The 10,491-nt window shown below is 44.2% G+C and overlaps 1 protein-coding gene across 1 annotated transcript in view; it reads left to right on the forward strand.

The window, feature by feature from the left end:
- Positions 1–10,491, forward strand: part of DIAPH2 (diaphanous related formin 2) — a 909,560-nt gene that overhangs the window by 479,143 nt on the left and 419,926 nt on the right. Inside the window, exon 21 of the mRNA XM_018576282.1 lies at positions 530–769. Within this exon, the coding sequence (XP_018431784.1) occupies positions 530–769 (240 nt within the window). The remainder of the gene's footprint in view (positions 1–529; positions 770–10,491) is intronic.

Raw genomic sequence — 10,491 nt, forward strand, 5'->3', positions numbered from 1 at the left:
GAGAGTCATGGCCGCAGAAGATGTATGTGCAGTTTTACCCAGGAGCATTTTGCACTGCAAAGCCCTTAAACTATAGCCAGCAGGCATTAAAGGGTCAATAAGTGGCCATTTGAATTAACCCCCCCCACACACACACAGACACACACTATAAAAAGGAGGAGTCACAGAGTAGTCACAGTGTCTGTGAATTGGAGGCTGCTATAGGGAAAATTGACAAACTGCATAGGGACAGAGAAGGGTCAGTTAGAAAACTGTACTTAAATTCTGATTGCTAGCTCTTTGGGCAATCAACCTCTTTGCTGATTTTTTAAAAAAATATTATTATTGGGGGATTTTTTTCTTCTCGTTTTTTTTGTGGGTGCTTTGAGGTCAGTGGTCCACCCATCCTGCTGTCTTAGTGTTTGGTAGGAATAGGCTTTGACGCCACTTGTAATAATCATTGGTCTGCCTATTGTAGTGTCAATTTTTTTTAAACTCAAAGTTTGTCGTGCTTTGTTAGACAAATTTCTTTCTTGTCGCACTCTTTTAGATGAGCACAGTGAAAATGCTGCGGCCTCGGCTCAATGGCATCCTCTTCAAGCTGACCTTTGACGAACACATAAGCAACATAAGGCCGGATATTATCGGTGTGACGCTGGCCTGCGAGGAGCTGAAGAAGAGCGAAAACTTCAAGCGGATGTTAGAGCTGGTGCTGCTGGTGGGCAATTTCATGAACTCGGGCTCAAGAAATGCTCAGTCACTTGGCTTTAATATCAGCTTCCTCTGCAAGGTAAGAAAGGGATTCCTGCTTCCATTCTATGTAGTATTTTGCCTAGAGGCTGATTGTATTAAGATAGCTGAGTTATCCGTGTGGATATTAATGGTAGAGCATGTTCTTGATACCCATTAGATGTTTGAATAAGCAGCAAACATCTTCAACATCAAAGAACAAGTCCTAATTTTGTTACCAACCACTGGTAGAGAGTTGGTGGAGAATGCGGGCAGTAACTTGCCTACACATGGAGCAACAAGACATTCCAAGCAGAGAACAACAACATGTTCTATGGACATATTTATGCAAAGTCATTCTAGCAAGCAAACCTATTATTATGGAAAGGACCTAACATTAGCATGTAAGTATATCTGCAAAGAATAAGTCAAGGCAACTGGACTTGCGGTATTTTTCTTTTTCAAGAAAAATACTGCAAGTCCAGTTGCCTTGACTTATTCTTTACAGATATACAATGACCTGGATGAATGAGAACCTTCACAGACATTAGCATATAAGCCCTCATATTTTAATTTAATCATTAATCAAATTTAATCATTAATAAAACTCAATTATTTTTATCACCTGGATCAATATGAACCTTTACAGACATATACTTTCTAGATGTCTTGTGCGCCTACAACTATAGCCTTATAATCCATATAGCACATACATGTAAATGTAGTTAGGTTGCAGGTAATCTGATCAGCAAGTGCAATGATTTAGAAAACCTTGTTTCTGTAAATCATTTTAATTACATTTGTATATGGGGGCAGCTGTTCATTATATGTTCAAGCTCTGCCTCCTGCCCTGTAATAGTTCAGCCGTCCTGTTTTGGTGATCTAAGGTTCATTGTAGCCTGATTTTCCTGTTCTTAGCTGAAAGGAGAGGAGCCTCTTATGGCCTTCAGCCCCTGTGGACTGTATTTTTCATAATTTGCTGTGTTATGATCGGACATGGTCTTCAGTACAAGGTGTTTTGTAGAAATACTGTAGAAGTTCTTAATTTTTTTCTTATTTTATTCTAAATTATCATTATCCCATTTTTATTTAATTCAATTTACATACATTAGCTACTCTAATGCACCTTTTTCTATAATAGTTGATCAAAAAAGACGTGTGTGTTACTATTGTGTGTTCTAATAATAATAATAATAATTAAAAAAATGTAAAAGTCCCCCAACCCCATGAGCACTCACGTCGCCACGTAAACACGCGTCGGGTGCGCCTACGTATGAAAATTTTATTATTATAATTTTTTTATTGTTATTAATATATTTGTATGTATCAGTATTTTTTCCCTTTTAGTCCAGTCTACTGTTGATGTATGAGCCCCTTCTACTGATAGTTGGCATTTAGCATGTAATACTTGGTTTGTGGTGGTGCCATATTCTTTTTAATAATGTATTTATTGGTGCTCTGTGGGATGGATGTTCGAAGTTTCGGATATTTTTTTTTATAACCCAACCCTGATCTGTACTTCTCCACAACTTTGTCCCTGAGCGGTTTGGAGAGCTCCTTGGTCTTCATGGTGCCGCTTATTTGGTGGTGCCCCTTGCTCAGTGGTGTTGCAGACTCTGCACACGGGTGTTCTTTATTTTACTACTTTTGTGACTTCTGAAGGTACTTGGTTGCATCAGATCTTAAGTAGGGGCTTCATAAGAAAGGGGGTGAATACATATGCACGCACCACTTTTCTGATTTTTATTTCCTAAAGTTTTTTTTTTATTCATTTGATTTCGCTTCACCATTTTGGACTATTTTGTCTATGTCCATTACATGGAATCCAAATAAAAATCTATTTTAATTCCAGATGGTAGTGCAACAAAATAGGAAAAATGCCAAGGGGGGTGTGAATACTTTTGCAAGACACTGTAGGTGGCTGATGAGTGTAGCTTATTAGTGTGTCAGCTCCTGGGCTCGGACAGGCTCTTACAAATTCTTCTCCCTCCAATGCGCATTGGCTAAGCGCCTGTATCCTAAATCGCCGTAGCCGTGCGTGTCGCACTTGTCATCATGCCACCTTCTTGATCTCTGATGGAGCCCATTGATGATTTTCCCTTTGCAAGCAAATGTTTTTTGACATTTCTGTTATTAAAAGACCCGATAGTCTGAGACAAAATAAAAAGGAAAAAAAAAAAGTGTGTCAACACAGAAAATTAAGAAGGAAAAAAAAAAAAAAAGAGACTTCCTCAGAAGTGTAATTATGAATGACACTGCAAAATTAAAGCCATAACAGGAATTGAAAAGCAAAAGCATCGGCGTAATTAAGGCAGCAGACTTTGGTTATTTATGTGAGGGAGGCAGTCAGATACAGTTAATCTTAGCCGCTTTGCAAGGAATTTTATTTATTTTTTTACTTTCGGATTAAAAAAGGGATTCAGGATTAAGGTAGCCGCGAGATTGCTTTCCCACTAAGGCCTTGTACGTGCTCACGTCTTCCGACAAATCAAGCGCAGATTAACCTGGTTTAGCCGTGTACGGAACATTAACTGCGACGCGGTGAGTGGTCTGCTCGCAGCGCAGGCGAAAATGAGTCGCGGGTCTCTCGCTACTGATAGTCCTGCTAAGCATCGCCTCGGATCCAGGTAGACCAGGCTGTGGTCTTCAGCTATTGAAGGGGCTTTAAAACGCTCTGGGAAAGACATCACTGGGTCGTAGGAGGTGAAAGGTGGCGCCAGTAGGATTCCTGATTGGATTGTGCTCTGGTTTTCATGGAAAGCTGCTGCAGATATGATTCTTAGCAGTCAAGATGGTGCTGGAGACATGGCTGAACCCTTCTTTAAATGGAAAACAGAAGAAATGGCATCATGACCATGCAGTCAGGGCCGGATTTACTCACTCTGCTGCCCAAAGGCCAGGTTCCTAAAAGCCACCCCCCCCCTACTCGCCAACCCCCCCGCCCCCTTCAAGGGAGAATGGCAGACCTGCAGGCTGCATACAAGTGATATCGGCGACATTGCCAACATCACTTGTACAAAACAAGCAGCTGTACATTTAGCTCAGCTTGCCCAAAGCAGGACTAAATGTAGAAAACAACTACCCACCTGGGGCGTCGGGAGATAGGATCTCCACACACCTGCTGCCCCTCTACTACCTGCTGCCCCAAGGCTGGGCCTTGGTTGGCCTTGTGGGAAAATCCGGCACTGCATGCAGTTCCAAGAAAGAACATTACATTCTCCAAGCATTAAACATAGTGCACACTACCACCTAATGGCAGAGCTTCACCAGACCCCACTTGTGACGCCAATGACTATAGGGACTTTATGATGGGCTTTACCAAAAAGCTGTAATTTTGTGGCATACCAATACAAATAAAAGAAATAAACATGATAATGCCTCAACAATTTTCTGCACAAAGTGGAGCATTAGCTGACAGAGATGCAGGGGTGCCAATATTTTTGGCCATGACTGTATATGAGAATGGTTGCTGCACCTATTTTTCTATAAACTGCATGCTAGCGGGCAGGGCTCTCTTTAATATTGATTGGACCCTGGGCAAAAATGTTGCTCTCCACCCCAACATCTCAAAAACACACAATGCAACAGCCTAGCCCAGCTCACCTGCCTCTGCCCTGGTGGTGCAGCTGTAGGTCAGCCTGGATGTCACGTCTCTCTCTTCTGATTGATGTGTGTGATGTGACATAAGCTGCTTTTGCACTACGTCTTACTCCTGCAGAGCAGATAGGAGAAGACGTCATAGGGAGACGTGACCCCGTGTGTGATGTCATGCGGTCAAGGGGCAGCTACTATCGGCCCCACTCCATTGACTGGGCCCGGGGCAGCTGCCCCTTTTGGCCTGTGTTAAAGACGGCCCTACTGACAGGTCTAATGGGGTGGGGCTGTATGCAAACAGTGACTTTCCGTAAGGTTGGTGCTCCGTTATTATAACCCTCCAACCGGGTTGCATATCATAATGCAGTGCCAACACCTCTGCGACCTGTTGGCTGCAGTATATTGGCTGCAGTATATTGTGGGATGTTGAAAAAGAACATATAGGAGCTGCACGTGGAACAAATTTGTGTTTGCCATATCTCTAAATCAGGAAAGAAAGTAACGAATACCTAAAGTATAACCTAGTGGTGATAAATTCTTAGGTGTGGTATCATTACTGAATTTTATTATTATTATTATATTTATGTTCTTCTCGCTGCACCTTACATTGTAAGAGTTAACCCATTTAATTATTTCTAAAGCCGCCCCCTCTCCTGAAGTTTCTAGATGTTATCTGCTTGTCAAACACGAAATCCAGCGCTAGCCCCCCAACTACCTGACATGTGTTACTGGCGGTAAACTCGGAGGAACGCTCTGCAGCATCTGCCAGACTTCAGATGAAATCACAGCAATCTGTGGGGAGCCTCCACCGTCTTGTGATAGTTGTTTTAGAAGGAAGAGATTAGGGGTATTTTTTTTTTCTTGTTTTAAATCAAATGCCGTGTTGAGTGTACAGACACATAGTAATCTTGTGGGAAATATATTTCCTGACAGCGAAGTATCCGCCATTAGAGCATAATAGTAAACATTTGCATGGACCATCAGGAGCCGGAAAAAAAAAACCTCATCTAAAGCCATGTACGGCGCACTTCCATTACTGCGGCGACTCCTCACAATCTTAGATTTGGTTCTTTGACAATACTTTTTTCATGTCAGGCTGCTTGATAACAGGTTTCAGGGAAAATGGAGATGTTTGGGAGGCCTATCTCTGCCAATGTTTTGAGACCTTAATTTTCAGCAGAGCTCTCCGGAATACACAAAGCTGCTCAACTCTGCTTCACAGGAGCTAAGACTGTAATGTCAGTAAAATGGAGGCCGTGGTCTGTTCCTCTCTCCTTCTCTTCTACTTCCACCTGTGTCTTTTACACTTCCCAACTCTTACCCTCACCCATTCCTCTATGTCTCAACTTTTCACCAATCCCTCTGTGTCCTAGCTGTCACTTTCACCTATCCATCTGTGTCTCAACTCTCACCCTCACCCATCACTCTGTCCCAACTCTCACCAATCCCTCTGTGTCCCAGTTCTCATTCTCAGCTATCCCTCTGTGTCCCAGTTCTCATTCTCAGCTATCCCTCTGTGTCCCAGTTCTCATTCTCAGCTATCCCTCTGTGTCCCAGTTCTCATTCTCAGCTATCCCTCTGTGTCCCAGTTCTCATTCTCAGCTATCCCTCTGTGTCCCAGTTCTCATTCTCAGCTATCCCTCTGTGTCCCAGTTCTCATTCTCAGCTATCCCTCTGTGTCCCAGTTCTCATTCTCAGCTATCCCTCTGTGTCCCAGTTCTCATTCTCAGCTATCCCTCTGTGTCCCAGTTCTCATTCTCAGCTATCCCTCTGTGTCCCAACTCTCACCCTCGCCCATCTCTTTGTGTCCCACCTGTCACTTTCAACCAACTGTCACTCACTTTCACCCAATCCCTTTGTTTGCCAGCTTTCACTCTCACCCATCCCTATGTGTCCCAGTTCTCATTCTCAGCTATCCCTCTGTGTCCCAACTCTCACCCTCACCCTTCCCTCTGTGTCCCAACTCTCACCCATCCATCTGTGTCCCAACTCTCACCCTCGCCCATCTCTCTGTGTCCCAACTCTCACCCTCACCCATCCCTCTGTGTCCCAACTCTCACCCTCGCCCATCTCTCTGTGTCCCAACTCTCACCCATCCATCTGTGTCCCAACTCTCACCCTCGCCCATCTCTCTGTGTCCCAATTCTCACCCTCGCCCATCTCTTTGTGTCCCACCTGTCACTTTCAACCAACTGTCACTCACTTTCACCCAATCCCTTTGTTTGCCAGCTTTCACTCTCACCCATCCCTATGTGTCCCAGTTCTCATTCTCAGCTATCCCTCTGTGTCCCAACTCTCACCCTCACCCTTCCCTCTGTGTCCCAACTCTCACCCATCCATCTGTGTCCCAACTCTCACCCTCGCCCATCTCTCTGTGTCCCAACTCTCACCCTCACCCATCCCTCTGTGTCCCAACTCTCACCCTCGCCCATCTCTCTGTGTCCCAACTCTCACCCATCCATCTGTGTCCCAACTCTCACCCTCGCCCATCTCTCTGTGTCCCAATTCTCACCCTCGCCCATCTCTTTGTGTCCCACCTGTCACTTTCAACCAACTGTCACTCACTTTCACCCAATCCCTTTGTTTGCCAGCTTTTACTCTCACCCATCCCTATGTGTCTCAGCTATAACTTTCACCCATCTGTCTTTTTTCCAGCTCTAACCCTCATCCATCCCTCTGTGTCCCAACTGTCACTTTCCCCCATCCCTCTGTGTCCCATCTTTCATGCCTTCCTTCTCTCACTCCCCTCCCTCTTCTCCATTCCTCTGTTGGTCACATCTCTCTCTATCTCTTGTCACCCTTCACATTTTCTGTACAATCTCATTCTTGCTCCTTTATCTCCCCTCCTCCATCCCTCTCTGTCTTGTGTTTCCCATCTATCCATGTCTCTCCCTCCTATCATCTCTCCCCCGCATCATCACTCATGTGTCTCACTCTTTCTTTTATTTATCATGTCTCTCTCAATTTCCCTCATTGCTCTTGTCTCTCCCTCTTCCCCGTCATCTCTCATGTATCTCTCTTCCCTTCCTTTCTCCGTGTCTCAAAGCTTTTCCACATCTCTCATCTATATCGGTCTCTGCCACCTGGTTCCATCTCCCTGCTGTGGCCTCTCAATCACCCATACAAGTTCAGGATCTTCCAGCTAGATGGCAGTTTGCAGTCTGTTGTTGTTGGTAGGTAAATGCCTAGTTCTAGTTTTAAAACTAACAGATCCGTATATTTCTAGACCAAATTATGTGTTTCCAGTGCAAAGCTGTCTAATAGTGAGAAGAGACTGTTGGCTTGTTTTATATTTTCCTCTGGACCAGCATATATGTTGCTCAGTATTTCCTCAGGAGGACCGTCTGGTCACCTTGGAGGTCTCTCCTTGTGGGCTTGTAGGTGATAGTTATGGAAAACCATCCACTTTCAGCAGGAACTTCTCCTCGATGTGTAATGTGTGTGTGTACATAGACGTGCGGTCAACTTTCCATGGACAGTGCAGACCTCAGCTAAACATCTGCAGGTGCTGCTTTCTTCCAGCAGTTTGTGATCTTTAACTGCAATAAATACATAAGTGCAGCGCAAAAAAATGCTCATCATTCACCGTTCTCAGTACTGAAGTCATTAATCCTAACAACTAATATGTACACTGTACTGTTGATCAGTGCAGACTGCAGACTTGCTTAGTGTAGACAAAGCATTCTGTACATTGCCCTTGGACTATTATAACAGCTCTGAAAGAATAAGGAAGGAACAAAGTTGTATGGTATCCCTGTGTATAGCAAAAAGGGCAAATGTGTTTTAAAAGTATTATTTAAAAAAAAAAAGGAGTGAACAATATAGTTTTATGTATAACATCTGCAGGTGTTGCTTTCTTCCAGCAGTTTGTGATCTTTAACTCCAATGGTTACATAAGTGCAGTGCAAAAAAAAAAGAAGCTTTATTTTTCTCAGTTCTGAAGAAAAAAAATTATGCAGCGCTTTACATAGTTGCACATTCACATCAGTCCCTGCCCTCAAGGAGCATACATTGCACTGTTGATCAGTGCAGACTGCAGACATGCTTAGTGTAGAAAAAGCAATCTGTACATTATCCTGGGCCTATTATACCAGCTCTGAAAGCATAAGGAAGGGAACAGCAGAGGTTTACAAAGTTGTATGGTACCCATGCTTATAGCAAATGGAGGACCATATGATCATCTTGAGGGTCCCTCTTTGTGGGTGATAATTATGGGAAGCCATCCACTTCCAGCAGGAACTTCACCTTATGTGATGTGTGTGTACATAGAAGTGCAGTCAACTTTCCATGGACAATGCAGAGCCTATCTACATATCTGCAGGTGCTGTTTCCTTCCAGCAGTTTGTGATCTTTAACTCCAATGATTACATAAGTGCAGTGCAAAAAAGAAAAAAAAAAGCTTATCATTTACTGCTGCCGGTACTGAAGTAATTATTCCTAACAACTAATATGTACACTGTACTGTTGATCAGTGCAGACTTGCTTAGTGTAGACAAAGCAATCTGTACATTGCCCTGGGCCTATTATAACAGCTCTGAAAGCATAAGGAAGGGAACAGCAGAGGTTTACAAAGTTGTATGGTATGCCTGTGTATAGCAACAAGGGCAAATGCATTTTAAAAGTATTATAAAAAAAAAAAGGAGTGAGCAATATAGTTTTATTGTAAGGTTGTTTCTTTATGTGTGTACTCTGCTTTAAAGGGAACCTGTCATGGAAGAGGTATGGGGGGCTGCCATTGCCAATCTGCTTCTGAAAAATACAAATTGCTCCATTGTCTTTAATGCCTGGCTTCTCTTGGCGCATGATTGCTCTCGATCAGTGATCCAGCTAGTATCCAAGGCGGGGGACAGCCAAGCAAGTAACATTTCCAGTACAAGGTCAGATTATGAAAGCCCAAGCGTTGTCCTCGTGACAGGTATCCTTCGAGGGATATAATTTCATTTGGCGAAGGCGCCCGGCTCAGCGCAGGTGAGAAAACGTCTGCAGTTATTTTAGCTGAGCCTGATCCATTCTCTTGTTTATAAGTATCCACAACAGCCGGCTGTCAGTTTTAATGACCCCATTACATTTCCTCATAGGGAAAACAGAAAATGTGTTTCCATGCGGCCAGCCGCTCCCCCGTCGCTTACGCCATACAGTTTTGGACACTTGAAGGGCATCGGCAGGCTCTCGCTAGCACAGTTTTCGCGGTGACAGATCCGCTCGTCAAGAAGGTCATCATAAACTTTCTGCTGTTTGCGGCCCTGAAGCCAGCTCGTTACAAAACAAAGCAGAATAGAAGATGACACTTACGCTTAAAGCTGACAGGCGCTTCACCTATGTCGGCATCAAACAAGGTCTCCCAAGTCAAGCTGCGTTGTTGCAAATTCTATTTTACGGAAACAAGGCAAATGCTGATCTCGTGTGTCGCGCTGCTACTTTTGTATTTTTATTACCTTCTCTATATAGGTGCAGAGAGCAGATCATCAGCCACTGCATACTTGCGGCGGGAGATTTGCAGGCCTTATAAAGAGAACCTGTGCTTCACCCATGCCCGGAAGAGCTGGTGCACACCTAGGCGGTGTATCACGCGATTTGAGTCGAGCGATATCGCGCAAAACACAGATGTGCATTGAAGTCACTGGAGGCTGCTCACACCTTTGCGGTTTGTCCCGCGACCTAAATAGCAGGAGCTATTGTCGGGCGGTTGTCGTGCGGTTTGGGTCCCAAAGACATCTCTATGCATTGAAAAATGCGCGACAATCGCGTGGTTTACAATGAACAGTCGCACGATCGAAAACACGCGTAAACAGCTCGCCATGTGAATCGTCTAGGTGTGAACCTAGCCTAAAAGGTTCAATTCAAGCTGAGGCCAAACAGCTGAATGCACAGATGGAATACATACATGGGAGCCGTTTTACCTGCCAAAGGATTTGTATTTCTGTCCATCCAGTCCTGAGATTTATACAGCTCGGCCACACTGGTCAGCCAGGTGGGTGACACTATTTATAGTTAACGTGTTTGTCAACCCTAAGGGCCCATTCACACGTGCGGCAATGCATGCTTAAATTGGCATTTCTAGAACACATGGCAAAGCAACTGCCCTTTGTACTGCTAATTGCAGCGACATTGTGAATATCATCCCATGCATTGTATAGTGGAGCCCAATGCACTGCAGCACAAGCGCAACACAATGGCCTGAGGCTGTTA

Source organism: Nanorana parkeri, unplaced genomic scaffold (assembly GCF_000935625.1).
Source record: "Nanorana parkeri isolate BGI_ZX_2015 unplaced genomic scaffold, ASM93562v1 scaffold62, whole genome shotgun sequence".
Taxonomy (NCBI): domain Eukaryota; kingdom Metazoa; phylum Chordata; class Amphibia; order Anura; family Dicroglossidae; genus Nanorana; species Nanorana parkeri.